At 42.5% G+C, this 19666-nt stretch overlaps 1 protein-coding gene across 2 annotated transcripts in view; it reads right to left on the reverse strand.

Annotated features, from left to right (window-relative positions):
• The window catches only part of LOC121712336 (pleckstrin homology domain-containing family G member 3), a 68792-nt gene extending 52410 nt beyond the window's left edge, over positions 1-16382 (reverse strand). For both annotated transcript variants that reach the window (XM_042096533.1, XM_042096532.1), the window contains exons 1-2: positions 16176-16382; positions 1529-1596 (exon numbers count right to left, since the gene is read on the reverse strand). In XM_042096533.1, the coding sequence (XP_041952467.1) occupies positions 1529-1577 (49 nt within the window). In that variant the 5' untranslated portion in view covers positions 1578-1596; positions 16176-16382. The remainder of the gene's footprint in view (positions 1-1528; positions 1597-16175) is intronic.
• Positions 16383-19666: the final 3284 nt, after the last annotated feature.

Here is a 19666-nt window from a genome sequence, read left to right on the forward strand (position 1 = left end):
CCGTGGCCTTGTGCCTCTATGCAGACCTCTAAGCTTGCCCAGAGGGCTTCTCAACAGGCAGTTGTTCTACTGCAGAGAGGAAGAGAAAGCGAGAGAGAAGAGAAAGGGAAAGAGAGGGAGGGAGGGCAGGAGAGAGAGAGAAGAGAAAGGGAAAGAGAGGGAGGGAGGGCAGGAGAGAGAGAGAGAGAGAGAGAGAGAGAGAGAAAGAGAGAGAATGACAGAGAAAGCAGTAAATCCCTATTCCCTTTGCATTCTTGTGGCCAGGCACCACAAGAATCAGACTTTCAGCTCTGTGCCTTCAGTTTGGTTTGCCTTTTTTTCTCTCTTTCTTTCTCTTTCTCCTCCCTCTCGCTCTATCCCTCTCTCTTTCTCCACACAAACACACATACATACATACACACAACCAAACAGTCTAAACATGCATACTTATTTTCCACACACTCTGACGTCTGGCCTCTGCCTACCCAGGTGATTTGCATCAGCTCCAAGGCTCCTGACAGGCCCTAATTTGTTCTGCACGTGTTTCCTAAAGACGGCGGTCGCTTGCTGCCCAGGAGCTGGACCATGACTGGCAGGATACTGCAGTGGCTTTTTGCTCTGTAAACACACCAGGTAGGTGACGTCCCGTCTCCACTCGACATGACTGCCCCTCCCAGCCGCAACCACCCCCACTCTACCACCCTTGACATACCTTGTGAACAGGCCCCTGTTTACTGAACCAACAGACAGATTGTGAGAAGAGATAAAGTCTCAGAGGCCACACGTATCCATTCATGTCAACTGATCTACTGTGACCAACACCTTGTTGACTTTAATAGAAGGCCCTGCTGAAGTTGCATTAAGAGAAACTATGCATGGGATGATATACTGCTCAGCAATGTGGGTGGGGGGACAGTGTGAAGTCTTTCCTTTTGAGTGTGCCATGGTAAAACTCAAGACACACAAGCGGTCAGTCTAGAGTATGTCTTTAGAGCAACAATAAGTTATAAAAACTGATCTCTGAATGCTGTTCAAACACATGTCCACTGTATGTTGGAGAACCCTGCTAAACTCACAAACCATATATGACCCCCTCGGGAGATAGGGGGGGGTGGTCCAATCTTGAAAGCAAATAAAGTAACCGTAATTGACTGTTTATTATAGTTTATAGTATACTGTATGTGGTGGAAAACCCCCAAGACGAAAACTGTGGGTCCAGTACTACATATAAGTGGAGACACTGTGGGGGGTGGGAGATGAGAGAGGTAAGCAGAGAGACGGAGATAGACTGGGAAGGATAGAAAAGAGAACTGGAGAGGGAGAGTGTCTGGTATGGGTTGGGAGGTAGGTGAAGAAAGAGTGAGAAAGAAAAAAGGAAGAAAGAATGAGAAAGAGAAAAAAGCATGAGAGAGAGAGAGAGAGAGAGAATATGAGAGACAGAGAGAGAGAGAGAGAGAGAGAGAGAGAGAGAATATGAGAGACAGAGAGAGAGAGAGAGAGAGAGAGAGAGAGAGAGAGAGAGAGAGAGAATGAGAGAGATGAAGCTCACCTTCGCCCATCGGGACGTCATGAGTGGCGCTGTGGGATCCCTCGGGCATGGCACTCTCTCCTCAGGAGCTATGGGGGGAGAAGAAGATGGAGAGGGGGGTGAGCACCAGGAGAAGGGCCATCATGACCAAGGCCATCCACACTAATCAGTACACTGTAGTCCGTCATTTGGTGTTACAAACAGTTGCGTGAGCTTAATAGCCAATCAAATCCCAGCCTTGCCTTCCGTGTACCAAATTGATTGGCTAAGATTGATTTGCTTAATCAACTTGTTAATGATTTTCAAAAACATGGGGTGATGGGGCGGGGTGTTTATATGACTGGAAAGATAGAATTGTTCAGTCCATAGCTCTGGGCATCAACGAGCACAATGAAATGGTTGGCTAAGATTGTTTATGGTTTGGTCCGAACCACAATGCTGAGTAAGAGCTGTGAAGAGTAATTCACTGAATCTGGCAAAATCCGGGTGGGATTAGAATTAATCGCAGACTCCACCTTTAAATGATCTCACTTCACCCACTTCATTTCGCTTCACAGAGAGCCACTAAACAGTAAACATGCGAGTACAGCTCAACCAGTTTTCGACAAGATACTGATACTGATACAAAAGGTAGTTATAGTAACACCACCCAAAGACGTCACACCGCACAGTCAGCTACAGAGCTAGACGCACGCGACAACAATGTGACCTACCCAGATAATATGTGAGTTAATACTGTATGTGTGAACTCAGCATTAGCAAAGGGCGAGGATGAGTGAGTCCACTTCTGTAAATATACCTGTGCCCCACACAAATTGATTAGGACACACTGAAGTGCTTCATGAGCATTTCTGTTCCGTGTAACCTACAGTAAGGTGCAGTAGATTTATATCTCTTATAAGCAGGACCCGTGACTTGTTCCTGTGATTTGGCACAGGGAGCTCTGTGTTAATAGATCCATGATGTTCCAGTCAGAGAACCTGATGATGTCATCATGCTTATATTTTTAGAACACAAAACTTTAAACACCAGACGTGCATTGGCTCAAACAAAAACAACGTCTGCTCATTTGGAGGGTGAAATTACAAGCATTGTGCTTTGTTTACACAGATACTTCCAGACTGGCACACTGTTCCAATCTGTGAGTGAATATAAAGCCTTTCACACCTACGGAATTCAACAAAGACCTGGCCATTGTGAAAACATCCATTTATCTCACTACACTGTCCCGAAATACCATGTCATACCTACCTATGGCATGTTATGCCACGATTACCATTTAGCCTCATTTTATAAACAGACCTGCTGCAGCGAACAAATATGTCTGGACATATTGTTGTGTTTAAACTACGCAGACATCTATGAGTAAGAGGAAGTGACTATGCTTTGTGCTAATATGAAATCTGAGCAAGACGTTAACCATGGGAAAATCTACAAGCGGAGCCCACTGGTGCCATTTTGACATTTTTTTTTCCTAAGGTGTCGATGGCGTCATCTAAAATAAAAGGCTGTCCAAGCAGTAGTGAGCCATCTTGTTTTTTCAGCTGTCCATCTCTTTGTTGAGTGCTACATAAAATAATATCTCACCCAGACTAAATTATTGACAATAAAAGTAGGATAGAGGAGACAGTGCTTAGGAAACTTGACTTCCGCCCAAAAGCCGCAGAATGTGCTTCGCATTAAGAGGAAGAGAGCCTGCACTCGGACATTCTCTCGCTGAAACAACATATGCGAAAAAAAAGTCGACATCAAGTGGCATGGGTAAACTAAGTTGAGTTTGCATGAATAAACAGGGCGAGACCAGGAAAAGAACTTCCAGGAGTGTGGGCAGAAAGAAAAATATATGAGAGCAAAAAGGAGCGTAAACAGTTTGGAGGCCCCTTCCTCGCAACCTATTCGAGCGATCCCAAACCATTTGAATGCAATACACTTGGGGGGGGGGAATGAAATTACATTAGGAGCACACATCCCTCTTGTTCTGCATGTCATTATGCGCTGAAGTAATGAAAACAGTTTTGTGGCCAGACCTTCATTGGAAATCCAGTCTCTCTCCCAACTATTAGCTCAAAGCCCCAAAGTGTGCATGGTGTCAGATGTGTGTGTGTGTGTGTGTGTGTGTGTGTGTGTGTGTGTGTGTGTGGTTTTACAACTGTGCATGAGTTCCTGACCTGTGTAGTATTGGGCTCTTAAGAAAACAGCTGTAACAGTGTCAGTACAGGAGTCTAAACCTGGACCAAACCAAAACTCCAACAGACCCATCAGAACTCGTTAAACTGTTACTTCCGTCCACCAAAACCCCACTTTAATACCAAAACTCCTACATGGGGAGCAAGCGTCCCCATATACAGTAATTACACCCTCAACATGTAGCACGTCCAACATTGCATGGGCTGGAACATTGAGTATTGGATTTAAAGGACCTCTGGGAATAAGAAAATGTAGACAGATTGAAGCTGAAAAGCTGATTAAACTAAACTGTTTTCTTTATAGGGGAGTAGACACTGTGCAGTGTTTGGAGGAGAGAGAGAACAAGTGTATATTTTGGATGTCAGTCCTATTCAAAAAGCCCTGGTCGCCGGTCCCATTGCACTCGGTAGATTGCAGTGCCTCAGTTTATACTCCACCCTGAGGCTTCCCTGGATCATCTGATTTTCCATGCACTCCAACTAAACCCCTCCAAACCCTCCCAACCCTCCAACCTCATTCCCAACTTTTCCACCCCACTCCAGGACTTTGGACAGAGACATTCCGAATTCCCTTTCCAAACTTCCTCCCGCCACTCCCTGCGGCCATTATCTCCTAACAAGAGGTTAATGGCAGTCACGGATCGACGCAATCGGCAGCCCCTCTGGCCTCGCTGCGATTAATCCCCGGCCATAAATCTGTTCGTCCAGGGATGCAAGCCAGGCACTGTGGCAGGGTGAAGCTTCCTCAAAAACGACCTCGACAGCAAAGCAGCTGCATCACTGTCAAAGTCAATAGGTCTCTCTGCTGACAGCAGCCATCCAAAAATTAGGCACAATCAGTATTTTTCCAGACTAGCGGTGCTATTATGTAACATTCATGTCACATTCTGTAATATCACATATCTGTCACATCACAAATACAAGAGACCGGTAATGATGTTAAGTTTCATGCTAAACATACTTGTAGATGCAGGATCAACTGCTTTACGTTTGACTACTTACATTTCACTTATACGAGTTTGGCTGTGTACTGTGTCCCTATGGGCACCAATGGAAATGCTGGGAAAAGTGTGGAGTCGGTTTATGACCACAGTTCTCATGCATGAACTAACAGCATCATGTGGAGTGAGACAGCTTATAGCAGACCCACCGATGTGGAGTGAGACAGCTTTTAGCAGACCCACCAATGTTTGTGTTTAGGATCTTTCTTATGGTGTTACTTCCGCCAGTGTTGGGAGTAACGAGTTACAAAAGTAATGTAATTACTGTAATATATTGCTTTTTGCTGTAACGCAGTAATGTAAGGCATTACAAAAAACTATTGGGTAATATTTTATTTACTCGGTACAAACTTCAGTAACGCGCATTACAATGCATTTTAACCTGAAATTAAGTGGTGTTATGTTTTGATACATATTCGCAAACAACTGAGCAAATGGAACGCATCTCCTGTTACTGGTTGAAGATGACTGTGGCTGGCTGCAACTGACTGGATGGACATAAGCCTACACTCATTATTTTCAATTGATCAGAGACAACTAGGATATGAAGAACAGTTAAGTGCACTTTGTGTGTGAAACCGAAAGATCTCTATACCTCGCGAAATAGCACAATTAATTTAATGAAACATTTAGAGCGGTGCCACGCATCTTTTTGATTCTTGATCAAGCATAAATGCTCTTCATGTCAGCTTCATGCTGTGAACTTGAATTAAAGAGAATGAAGAGATAGAAATGTAAAAAAGATGGGGACTTGGACTTAGGTCGCAAAAACAGTGACTTCAGACTTGACTTGCGACTCCACTCAAAAGACTTCAGACTTGACTCGGACTCGAGCTTCGAGAATCCTGAACAAGCTGTATTTCATGCAATTATTGCTTTTTTAATCTAAATTTATTAATGTATTTCTATTTTATTTTAATGCTACATATACTTTGTGAAACATATAATGAGCGGCATGGCCCCTTTGCCATAATGTGCAATGTAACGCATGCGCTATGTGCGCACACTCACAGATATAAATGCATTGACCATGGCGACAAGAAGTCCTCCCGGAGTTGTGCTTTTATCATTACTTTCGGTTACAAAAACTGCACAGAGGAAATAAGCGAACAGCTACATGCAAGGTGTGTGGCACCAGGATAAATTATGCCTATTCAACAACGTCTGATTTCATCAGGCATCTCCAAACGCACCCAGATAGGTCAGTCACTTAGGCCTAGCATATATCGTCACAGGTGACAAGCTAACCATCGCAAAGTGTTGTTCTAATGCTGGGAACAGGCAGGGATGTGCAAAAATACATCAGAATGTATTTCAAAATAAAATACCTAATACCCTCATTTTTAATGTATCAAAATAAACTACAAAATACAGTAACCATATTATGTATTAAAATAAAATACTGTATTTTTGTATTTAGAAAATACTCAAAATACTTTTTTCAAGGAAGTATGGAAGCACTAGCCTAGAAATCGAGACGCGCCCCTAGCGGCAGATTACAATTACATTTGTTACATAGTTTTTGGCTGGGCTCTGTTTAAGCCTTCAGAAGACATATTTTTACTCAACATAGGCTCTTGATTTATTTTTCTTACTGAGATAAGTAGAAACACTCTCACAAAAAACAATGAACAGAAAATAAATCATTTCAGGGTCTGAACAGCAGACCTTACAAGTCTACAGGTTACTCTATACAACCACAGGTGGCAGTGTGGTGACTATATAAAACATATTGATGTCAATGGGGCATTTTGCCCATGTTCAGGGTGGAAAATAAAAAAGAAAGATTTGCATAAGACAAGTCAAATTGGTGTTTTCAAAAAGAAGGGATCATGGAGAATAAAGAAAAACCTATTTAAAAAATCTTTGTATATTCCCACAAGGTGTTTGGGTGCTCTGAAAATGATAACCAAAATTATTTTTCAGACTTGTGAGGTCTGCTGTTCAGACCCTGAAGGGATTTATTTTCTGTTCATTGTTTTTTGTGAGAGTGTTTCTACTTATCTCAGTAAGAAAAATAAATCAAGAGCCTATGTTGAGTAAAAATATGTCTTCTGAAGGCTTAAACAGAGCCCAGCCAAAAACTCCAATACAATTTGTATCAACTTTGAGGGACAGCTATGACCATGCAGGATTATACAGACCAAACGTGACTATTTTGCTACATACTATTCCTATTTATGTACCAGCATGCACAATTTGAGCCTCCTACATGGTTTAGTTCTTGCGCTGTGGGCTTGTGAACTTTGACAAAAAAAAGAGGCCGAGCAAAATCGACACCCCCTCCCCCTATAAAACTGGCTGTATCTTGGAAAGTATTGATCTTACATAAGAGTAATTTTACAGTGTGTCTCCTGGGTAACATAGGTACACCTGGTAATTTTTTGAGACCTAAGTGCGTGGGCCCTGGTTGAACTGACGTGGAATGACCCAACTGCATTTAGAATTCCAAATCCATATTTCTAGATATTGTGGTAAAAGTAACTTAAAAGTAATACAATAGTAGTGTAATGCCTTACAATTCAGAGACAGTAATATCATAATGTAACAAATTACTTTGAAATGACAGTAATAAGTAATACATAATACATTACGATTTTAAAGTAACTTGCCCAACACTGACTTCCGCAAATAGATTTTGCATAGTTATTAAGTAAGCTTTAGTTAGACTTTAGACTTTGCACTTTGCCTAGCATTTAAATCAGGGCCCTACATGTGTCACAGAGTCTCTTCCCTGTGCAAATGAGGATCATGAGGAGTTCAGACAATAAGGCAAAAGAATGATGTGTGTCACCACAGTGGCTAGGGGTGTGACTGCTTGAGGTCAAGAGCGGGACACTCAGAAGCAAAGCAAATTGGGATGTGAATTCTTCTCTCACGCAGCACCGCAACAGAGATACAAAACAAGTCACCCCCTTCCAGTCCTGTTTGTGATGGATGCGGTAGGAAGCGGAGTCTCAGCTGGGCCAAATAATCCCTCAACGCATGCCTCCGATCCAGAAGTGAGCGGTTGAGTTCACGCCAGGACAGGACGGAAACAGGACAGGAGGACACAGACTCCCTTAGTGATTAAAAAAAAATAAACAATTTATCTGGTGCAGAATCAACAGGGCAGTAAGATGGTGACCTGTCTCCATATAGTGTCATGGCGCTCTCTCTCTCTCTGTCCTTGTTGTGACCCCCCCCCCCCCCCCCCCACACTGTGGAGTCGTTTGCACCAAATCCAAGAGAGATATAGTGCCCACAAGTCCACAACTATTATCCCGTCAGCTGGCTAAACCTTTGCAGCACATCAGCAGCAGTAGTGCCAAGTCATGATCTCCCATGCCACTAGTATAGAAATGTGGAACATGCAGCTAATGCATGGCTCAGAATAGAAGGGTGTTTAATTTAAATAAATGTGAAATATATTATAAATGTACTTTTTTGACAAAAGCAAACCTATTAAAATGATACTGCGCTGATACTTAACAGTCGCCCGAGCATGACTGGTGCCCGTGTGTGGCTTAACAGGTAGGCTGATGGAACAAGCACTGTCAACATCAGGCACTGTGCACGATGTGTTGTTTACTGTAGACCTGCAAGTAGTCATGCTAGTATCCAAGGGTACACACATCCTTTGAGCACCTCCCCCCCACACCCTACACACACACAAGTCACAAATCATACTGAATTCAGGGCAGCTTTCTCAGCTGCCCTGCCTTTTTGTTCCCTCGCCAACCACCGTTCCTTTCTGTCAAATCACATCAGCCGTGACGGATATTGCAAAGTAACCACATTTTGCGGTGGCTGCCCACAAGCCAGACGAGCTCCAGAGTGTGTTATTGAAATCTTTCATCATGGTTATTGGGTCATGAGAGCGAGGTTGTCCACCCCTCCGTACGCTCCTGGTGCCAATGAGAAGGACATCGAAACCTACAGACCAACCTTTCATATGAAAATGAGAGACCTCTTCAGACATGCACAACATATACACCCACAAACAGGATCAAAGGGATCCAAGCCACCTACCCACGAACAGGATCCCAGGGATTCCTCGTGGCAGGCTGGGATTTGGACATAGGAGTGGAAGCTCATCAAGATCTGGGTAAAATCTCATTTCACCTCCTCATTTGTCCCTGACGACCCTAACACTTCTCTAAAAGCTCCAGATAAGGTCCACCTTACCGGACAGTTTAGTGAGAATTTGTAGTGTTCTCAGTGTGTTGCTGAAAGTCTGCAAAAAATCCAATAACTCTTAATTGTGACGGTACTTACCATGCTAAAGTTGCAACCACAACTCTAAAGACGAAAAAAAAAGGTTAAACAAAGAAAAAACACAGAAGTGTGAAAAGGAGGGTGGCAGATAGTCCTTGGCAGCAGACTGGCTCTGGTGGATGTTTGCGGCTTGAGGGCTTGGAGACGTGTGAGGTGGTGCAGGGTTAATCCCCACAGCTGGCGGTCCTTGGCGAACAAACGGGCCCCTCACAGGACGACCGGCCGGCCCTTCCAGCCCTCTCCGCCCCGCCTGGTCACATGACGATGCAAAGCAGAAGACACAAGGGTCCTCTTTCTCAGGGGACCACACAGCGCATCACTAATTGATGGTTCTGCCTCTCAAATATATTCATACACACACAGACACAAACACAATAAACAAAGGTGGCCTGGGAGCGCAGTCAGGGACCTCTGTAGCTGAACTGGGAACAGAATCGGCTGTTCCTATTTCTGGCGCTTTTGGAGGGGTGAGAGCTTTTCAGCGGGTGACATCTCACAAAAGTTGTTTCCTCATGCCAACTTAGAAGATTGGCTCCGTTAAGCATTCACCCAGACACAAACAAGTGAGCACTGGCAGTGGAAGAATAACAACTGATGATGACCTATGTGGGAAAAGGAAAGATTCCAGAAACAATGTTGATCTTTTTCCATTAGTCATAGCTACCCAACTTGTTGACTCTGACCATTCTTAACATACTTGAGTGCAACAATATTTGATCGATGTTCTAAGCCCAGTTGGACATAATTCATATCCATGACCCTGGCACAAATTTGACGGAGAAGGTATTGCATCTTTTGAAAAAGGTCCAAGTGGGAACTGTTGAAATGCCAAGAGATAAGATCTTTTCGGAAACTCCTAGAATGGAGTAATTGTTCAAACAACTCACTAAGGACCCAATAGTCCAACTGGTTCTCACCATCAGAAGTGAGGGAAGTCACTCTGACAGGATTGAGTCCTTTTCTTCACTGGAGGTAAATCCCAGAGGTGTTGGCAATGGGCTAAAAATATGGTTCTCTGGAGGCCTCCGACGTGTTCAGTCTAAGACCCTTCCAGTCTGACAGGAAATGCACAAGAGGCCAAACCCCTCAAACCACCAAGTGAACAAGGCCCCATGGGACTTTGGGTTCGACACACACCAGACCACAGCATTTAGCAAAAAAAAAAAGAAAAGCTTTACCTAATTACAGGCCATTTATGGACAAAGTGTTGTTCTATTTAAATACACGACAGAGCGCAAACACAATGATACAGAAGCAAAGTGGCATGGCTGCTTATCGTGAGTTTTACTGGGCTCATTCCTGGCCACCTGCGGCCTTGACGGACCACAAACTCCATGAGGGTTCCTCAGCTGGGAATAGATGGCTTTCGAAGGGACATTAACAAAGACCACAAAGTGAGGCCTTGAGCCACTCAGCAAAGGGGGTTGAGAAAGAACGGAGAGTCAATCGTGACAATAACAAAATTAACAACATCCGCAGCGCTGAAATGTTCTGGAATGTTCCTCTGCTGTCAGCAAAAACTTGCAACATGTTCCAATTCCTTAAAGATGAATGGATGTTGGATTGGGAAACTCGCATTCTCCCCGTTTTTCGTTTCTTACATCTACAAGAATGAGGGTGACCTAACCACTAGATTCCATCTTCCTATCTCACACGTTCCACAGCATTGTTATTGCTCCCGTGGTCCAAAAATAGAGCGAGAGATATCTTTTACATCACCAAATAAAGACTAAGAAATAAAAAAACAAAACTCAGACATGTGCTTCCATTCCTCACGTCAGAGCGCCACAGTTATTGAGTTTGCAGGCAATGAAAAACCAAATACGGACATATCGCAATATCTGTTCCACAGTGTTATTTAGGGACAAATTTCCAGACAGAAATTAAATGTAACCTCTGAACTAAATTACATTTGGGATCAGGATTGTCCACCGTGGGTTAAATTTAGTGCAGCCTTAATTCATGCCCTTCCTGGCGGGATACATTAGCGATATGTCACCTGATTACTGATAATCATGCGGTGCAGGAATAATGAAACGTCTCCTCTGGCTCCCATGGTTCTGCATAAGTACACCACATGCGATAGACAACAGAGTCCTTTCAGAAGCAGCAGAACTGATTGGTTTCTCTGCCAGCAATCTCACAGCAGACAAGCAGAAACCACCCCCCACCCAAACCCCCCCCCCCCCCCCCCCCCACACACACACACACACAACACACAACTGCTATCATTCAGCTGGCAAACGTGATTTTCCAGCACACAGCGAGGGTGAGAACACTGGAAAGAACACGGTTTGCCTGGAGCTCCAGGTCTGTGTTGCTGTGCTCTTGGACACTGCCCATTCTACTGCCCATTCTACTGCTCAGGAAGGTAGCCTGCGGAAGGCTAGGCTTTGTTTGTCCCTCTGAGGCCTAGGTTGGTGCTAATCAAGACTGTACCCACAGTCATGGAGCGGAAGAGAGAGGGAGGGTGGTGGGGGGTGGAGTATGTCTGTGGGTGGAGGGTGTAGGGGCTGACCATGGCTGCAACTTGACACAGATTTCCTACATTTAAGTGCAGGTGGGCAAATAGGGACATACGCAGACACTGCCTGCAAGTTCCTAACATACATGGATTGTATTGGTCAATGTGTATTTTTTGAATGCAATGCTTGGCTGTGAAATGTTTTGCAACACAAGCAATGATCAAGCAATGTTTTGAAATGTCTGCAACACACACACACACACTGCCTCTTAAAAGTAAAAGAAACTTGGCCCACAGAGTTTCACAAACTGCTCAATGCATTCTGTCCTAATGCAAAACCGTGACATCTCAGCACCAAGTGAACTGGAGCTTTAGAATGTCTGGCATGTGGAGGAGACTGTGAGCCATGGAGTGCAGTTTAAAGGATCTGGGAGTCCTCCCTTTTCTCCTTCTTGGCCCCTTCTTTGTCAACCCCCTGTCTTTATCAACAAAACAGAGCATGCTCTTCATTTCAGTATGTGGTGAGAACAAGCTGCTCTGCACATGAGGAAGTTTCACAATAAGACAACATCAAAACACTGTGTGGAATAGGTACATTGTAAATAGAATTTAAAAGCAATTCTCTTTCTTGTCCGTTTTCGAAAACATATGTCACTGGATACAGACATCTATCTAGTGTAGAAGACTAGTCTAGGATAGAAATCCAGTGGCCTAAAGATGAGCTAAAGAACACAGTTTATAACCATTTACATCTGTCTCCTCAAACAAACAACATCTGGGCCAAAGATTTTCAACTGGATAACAGGTGATTCATTAGGATAAACTTACTTCAAATGTGCTAACTAGCACATTTTTCCACATTTTAAAAGAGCACCGAGAGCCGCTGGTCAATCCTCCCACTGAGTCCAAATTTAGCCAAGTTGATTCAGCAGGTGATGCATCATCAGGGAAGAATTTCCTAGTTTGCTGGCAAATAAGCATCATAGTGCATCTGTTTCTACTCAACGAAGGCCAGAACATCGTATCAATTGGTTGTGAGCAAGCGTAGTAAACAGACAGCCAATGGGGACCCAACATGGTGTGCTAGGTTCACAAGAATATCTGTAGTGCAATACAGCGACAGACAGACAGACAGACAGATAGATACTTTATTGATCCCCAAGGGGCAATTCAAGTAAAGTAAACATGAAGGCTGGTGTTGCACAATTCACTGATACTAAAAAGGTATCACAATACCTTGAAATGATTAGGCTAAATATGTTATGATACCCCATTTCATTAGTACTGATATTTTAAGAATACAATTTTAATCAGGTTGTAATAAAAACATATTTGCAATTAGGGATGTAACGGTATGAACATTTAACCTCACGGTTATAGTGACCAAAATTATCGCGGTTTTCGGTATTATCACAGTATTTCTAAAAGTGTGTTCAATATGTTCAGAAAGCACTGATAGGCCTACACAAGCTGAAATAGTTTCAAAAAGTGTCCCGTTCACTTTTTTCTTCATGTTAAATTGGCTTAACTTACCCTACCATAACTTGGAGTTTACTATTTCTGTTATTTGGATGCAATGAGTGAGACCAAAGTAAGCGTTAAAAATAAAACTTTAGGCTACTGTATTCTCCTGATAACGTGAGTGGAATGGATTTAATGTGGACGTGAACATAAAAAGACGCAGAGTGGCTACATAATACAGTGCACATTTTGCGGTGAAAAAGTTCCGCCTTTTAAAATCAGGTGTAGCCTAATCCGAATCGTAGTTAAAACCATCAATTAGACAACAGAATCAGTAGGGTACCAGTTTTGTTCCATTGTACCAGGCCTACTGTATGTCAAAAGCAGGCTCGGATGAAGCTGGGAAGGATTAAACACACGGTTTCCACACTGCGGTAATCAACAGTGATAATCATGATGTTTGAAATGAAAACGGTAATTATTATAGTATAACATTTTTATCGTGGTTTACCATTATACCGGTAATCATTACATCCCTATTTGCAATCAGTTTCAGTTCCAAGTTCTGTCATTTAGGCCTATTATGTCTATTTACTGATTTAGGGTTTTTGCAGTGGTATGGTTTCAGTATTGGTATTGAGATATTTAGGCATGGTATCGTTATGAAAGGCATAATTGTGGCATTGTGACAACACTAATGAAGGCAATGTCTTCCTTGCATTATAGGACACAGTGGTAACAATCCTGACCTATACACATCAGCAGATGGCCACAGTCTTCAAAGACCAAATGAGTTCTGTAACTTCAAACTCTTCCGGGGGAAGTTGAAAGGAAGCTCATGGGTAATATGATATGGCTTCATATCTGTCAAGGGATACCTGCACATAGCGTAAAAATCATGCTGTTACGAGAACTCACATAAATCTGTGGCCTGAGACTTAGCGTTTTTTCTGTACCTCGACAAGCTTTTTAAGGCTTTGTGTAGCCCATTCCAACAAGCTGGTCATCCTTCAAAGAAAGTATGCACATGAAAGCTGCAGAGTTTTGCACTGATTGTTTGTTTACTAAACTGCAAAACCTCTGGGATGGGACATACATGTGTTAAGCAGGTTCTAATTTATTGTGAATGGCTCCTCTAAATAATGCCGTCTGCTTAATAAATAAATACTGGGAAATGGATCCAGACAGACAATATTTCGTGAGCTGCACCAACTGGATAAGGGTTTCAGTGTAAAAGAAAAGAGAAGAGGGATTTTGCAAGTAGCGAGTTCAATCTCTCCGTGCAACAGGTTGACAGCTATCTGACCAGGGATCAGGAAACCAGAGGGGAGCGAGTGTGAAGGACCCAGCGTGTGGTTCAGCACTCGGGCCAACCTGGGGGGCTGCCAAAAGGGAACTGGGTGTGCCCCGAAAGTCACCCCCCACATACACATAGTTAGCACCATTCTCTCATGGGGCCTATTGTTCAAGACAACCCAAACCGCCCAGTCCCGACACACACGCACGCACACACACACACACACACACACACACACACACACACACACACACACACACACACACACACACACACACACACACACTTCCCTCCGGTTCATTTCATAAATACTCCACACCTACAAATCAGAAATTTGTGTGACAACTAAAACTGGAAAGGTGTAGTGCTGCTGGGTAGCCTACTTCCACGGCATACCCATGTGTTTTCCAAGAACAGGGTACAGCAGTCATGGGGGTCGTAGGATACTCACAGCAACCAGCAACATGACCTCTTCAACCTTCTGCAGCGCAACCAGCCCTTCCCACCCTCATTCCGTTTCTGTATTGTCTATGCTTAAAATGAACTACCAGTGGAAAGACTGACACAGGGGCTGGCGAATTGCCTTATTTCGAGGGAGTGAGAACCAGTCAGCTGGAACATTTACTTCAACTTACATCACGCTGAACCTTTCAGCAATATCTCCTGCCATTTACTCTCTTGCATGCGTCATCAGATGTAGCAGCTAGTTGCTCCAGGGCCCTGTGTTATCCTGTTCTAGTGATTTCTTGGGGGGGGGGGGGGGGCATATCCCATCCTGGGACACAGCTCTGAGGCACATAGGCCTACATGCATGTCAGGAGACTCTTAGGATTTTTGCTGCATAGCTTAATATAAGCTGTGTTATATTGACTTTGTAAAAGTATTGCAATGCCTTTAGAAAAGTGTTTGAGGAATTTGGAATTTGAAACAAATTGCATTGAACTATATTGTGGGCTACTACACTTTACTGCATAAATGTAACATTGTGGACATGAAACTGCACTTTACTGTATTGTATTTTTGTTTTATTATTGTTGTTTTTAATGCAATATAACCACCGTTTCAGGGCCCATAACTGCAGTTATTTTTTGTAAGGGTGAATTTTGTCCAACCAGGGAACTAAATCGGGGCGTTGGTAGTGTAGTGGTTAAGGAGCTGGGCTAGCGTGCAGTAGCCTGAAAGTTGTCGGTTCAATTCCCGGCTTCCACCGTTGCGCCCTTGAGCAAGGCACTTAACCCCAAGTTGCTCCGGGGACAATGTGATCTCTTGTAATATAGCTGACATATGTAAGTCACTTTGGTCAAGAAGTGTCTGCTAAATGTAATGTAATGCAACTCTCAGTGCCATTTACAATATAAGAGCAAGTGCAAATGACGTCTGTGACTTTCCATCAGCATCTCTAAGACAGGTCAAACCAGTCCGAAGGTACAGGTGCCATCTAAAATGTCTGAGAATGTCTTCCTCTTGTGGAGCACTAATGTGAAAATCACAAAGGCTTTGGTTGACAAGTCAGAAGTAGGCTAAACTCCCACATTTCTAATTCTATTCGAAACGAGCAATCTGTTGTCGAGACAAAACTCCATGTTCATGTGAAGGTGCACGTCAAGAGACTGATGTACACAACTGGAAACATGAGCTCTTCAACACGGATAGATGACATGCCACCGAACACAAGCAACGAGCTCAGCTGTTAGAAACAGGTCAGCATCGTTAGAAAGAAGTACCGAAACGCCACATTCACTAACGTCAGAATGGAAGTGCAACCAAGTAACGATACTAATGTGATTCCTTCTTCTCCATCTCAATTCCTTTCAAGTTTTCAACAAAGATTCTTTCAGCAGAATTGATTCACAGAAAAGTGATTTGAGACAGGTAGTAGTTTCATAAGGACCATAAAATATCTAAAACACAATAAGTCAGCATGAACCAACTTTTAGTTGGACCAAACGAAACAAAGTGGATAGACGTTAACGTTAGTCACGTCAGATACTTTGTTACTCACCAAACAATGGTTCGAAGTTTACCGATGACAGCCCCCGATGAAACTCCAAAAAATAACTGTTGCATTTATATTGCCGACTCTATAATTCCACGCGTCGGCCCGTCAAGGATCACAAAGTTACGTGTAGAATCCTAGCAGTGATAGCTCTTTTACTTGGGCTAAATGACAGTCATACTCATCTAAGCACCCTCTCAAAAATGCACGGCTTTTTTCAAATGTTCCCACTGCGCATGCCCACAGAGACTATGGCTGGAGCGTCCGGTTTCGTACCTCTGAAGTAAAGCTTTCTGTGTAGTTGAATTCGCACAACAGAGAGTAAGTAAGTAATAACCTAACATCTAAGTTGTATTATATGCCATGCGTAATGACGAGAAACTACTGTAGCCTATATTGCAACCAATGCATGTAGTCTTGGAGCTTATTTTAAATGAAAGGAGAGGGTGGGTCAAATCTCCCTCTTTTCTGTGGAAGACCATTTTTTGGATCTCTCTCTCTCTCTTTCTCTCTCAATCTCTCTTTGCGTGTGTAATCTGCTTTAAATTGACTCATGGAACATCTCTCTGCAGCCTTGCCGTGAACAACTCAAGTGATTTAGAGATGCCAGTACATGACAGCAGTCAAAAGCGTATTTTATTTCCACTTTTACATATGTGTCTGTTACTGTTCCTGTCTCTGTTGATGTTTCAAACTTTTACACACAGTACAATTTATATGGTATGCTTAAATAAAATCACACATAAACTGCAAAGTTGCAGAATAAATACTTGCATACCAAATGTCCATCACCACAGCAATCTGAAACAGTGCATTCCTGCCCGATGAGTCACACTTAATTTAAGAATGCCATGAAGAAAATGGATGCACATTGCCTATAACCTGGGCCACGTTGACAACATATCATGGACAGGCACGTGTAGGGTTAAAATGACATATTTGTTTGTCTAAGAATACCTGGAATAAGGTGAATTTGTTACCATTAAGAGTGAGAGCCTAATGGTTCATTCCTTATGTAAAATGTCCATCCTAGTGCAGGCTACCCTGCAAAGTGTAATGTAATGAATGAATATTGAATAATGAGATGGCAGTGTTGTTTACAGGGTAACACTATTTGTAAAATCTAATTTGGGATTAATTGATTAATTAATAAGATCAGGGCACATGTTTACACTCAATCTTGTTAGTATTATTTTTTTCCGGTGGTAGTCCAACAAATAAACTTGACTATAGTGATCACAGTAGAAATACACCTTTCAGTGGTTAACACCGAAAATAATTTTGGAAAAAATAGTGAAAAGCTTTGAGTATAGTTCTTACCGCTGCGCTAGCCTTTCCACAGAAATCAGTCTTGAATTGGTCTTAGTTTGCATGTTGTGTGTTTTCCCAATGTCTTATTTACATGAGTGGTAAACCATGCACAGATCCATTAATCATAGGGCCACAAGTGGAAAGTTTTAGCCTTGGCGTCCCCATGCTTTTGTCCAGGTCATGGCTGTGACAGTCATACATCACAAATTATATTTGATTAGCCAAAATTGCCTGCATTTGGTTGTGGGGTTTACAGAGAGCTGACAGCTGGTATGTTGCTAGTCAACACACATAAAGCAGGCTGGCAGGCAGGCAGCACTCTCTGCAGTGTGTGTGCTTTGTGTCTGCTGACCACTAGCGAAACAGAAGCAGATGGAACGACTTGACTTTGTGAGGATAGTATACTTCTGAGGGGAAAAATGGTGGTAAATGTTAGTTATAACAATGCTTGCTTTTTTGTCTTAAACCTTCTCAGAGGTTGACCATACCTGCTTTCATAATTTGACATCTGAATCAATGCCCCTAGGCCTGATAAGCTTTTTTAACCACATTTTCTTGTTTCCAAGTGTTACATGCAGCAAGAAACCTCTTTCCAAAAATGTAAATCCCATTCCTGTACACTTACTCCTGATACTGATATAAAATGCATATATTGTGTCAGCCAAATGTAATGTAATGTAATATTGTAGTCCCACATACTTGACACAATAACAATAGGTCTTTCTTGTACAAAATTATTTTATAATAGAAAATGAGTTACCTTAGCTATGTTTATGCTATGCTCTGATACACTGGAAATCATTACACTGGTCATAATTAAGAATGTCTACGTCATCCAAAGTATTTGATGATGGATGGGAACCAGACACCAAACCACAGCTCCATCAGTCCTACATCGCCCTCTAGAGTATGGAATGAGTCATTACACTCTGACCTCCATTTCAGACCATGAAACAGGCGCTTTTGTTCTCACACCAGCCAACGCTCTCAAGACTCCAAGTTTGTCATCAGTAACATGATCCTCCTAGAGAGTGAAGAATTGCTTGTTCAGCGTTAAACAGATAACTACTAATAAAAAGATGATCCAGTACACAAATTCATGATCAAAAGAGTTCAACTACATGCTAAAGTTACTTACTTACAATTTCCACACAGGGGTGGCGCTAGAAATTTTGGACACTATGAAAGAAAATAATTTTGGGCCTCCCCAAAACCTAAACCACCCACAAATCTGAAGCACCCATTTAATGACCCACCATTTGGTGATATAGCTCTAAGCTTAGTGATGTAGCTGAATAGTCAGAAGTAGGCCTATGCATAAGTGTCATCTCTCATATTTAGCAGAACATGTGCAAGACATAGCAAGACAATTTTGAGAAAATCCTCAAAGTTCAGTGGCATTTGACATTTTGGTCAACGTGTTTTCAAACACCAGTAATGTCCCTCTGACTCTGCAAAATGTCATCACACAAAAGACAAAGATCTACCATATTCTAATGCTATTACCTTTCACTACTGGACTCCATTAGTATAAGAATTAAGTAACTTAATTAAGTAATTAAAACAGTGATCATTTCAAAATCCAAGCAGCATATGCAGGACAAGGGAGGCCCAGTTGTTCAAAAGTTATTTGATCGGATCTCGGCTATCGGATTGGATCCAATTTTGAAAATATATCCCCAAATTTGAAAAAAATATCCTCAAATCGGATTGGATCACATAATCTAATCTTGTTTTTTTTTACCTGGATAAAATCTTCACTTTGTGTTGTTCAAAACTTTTGAGTTGGATTGGGATACATTTGATCCAAAAAAATCAGATAGCCGAGATCTGATCAAATTACTTTTGAACAACTGGGCCCAAAAGTTTTTATACCTGTTTTTAGTCAACTTTACCAAAGGTGCCAATAATTCTGGAGAGTACTGGTATGTCAGAAATTGCTGACAGCTGCCTTCCAGTGTGAGCAGTAAAACCTAGGCCTACATTGTGAGCAGGGGTGTAGTGGTAAAATAAGAGTTGGGCAAACTATGAATTCCGTGATCACGGTAAGGTGGACTGTGCCATGCGATATCGGATTTTTAAAAAAGGCATTCAGAACATTTTTGATGACGGTGGAGGTTATTGTCCAATGTTTATATCAATACCAGTGGTATTATGGTTCCTAGAGTGTTGATGAGTGTACATAT

This window comes from Alosa sapidissima, chromosome 6 (genome assembly GCF_018492685.1).
Source record: "Alosa sapidissima isolate fAloSap1 chromosome 6, fAloSap1.pri, whole genome shotgun sequence".
NCBI lineage: Eukaryota > Metazoa > Chordata > Actinopteri > Clupeiformes > Clupeidae > Alosa > Alosa sapidissima.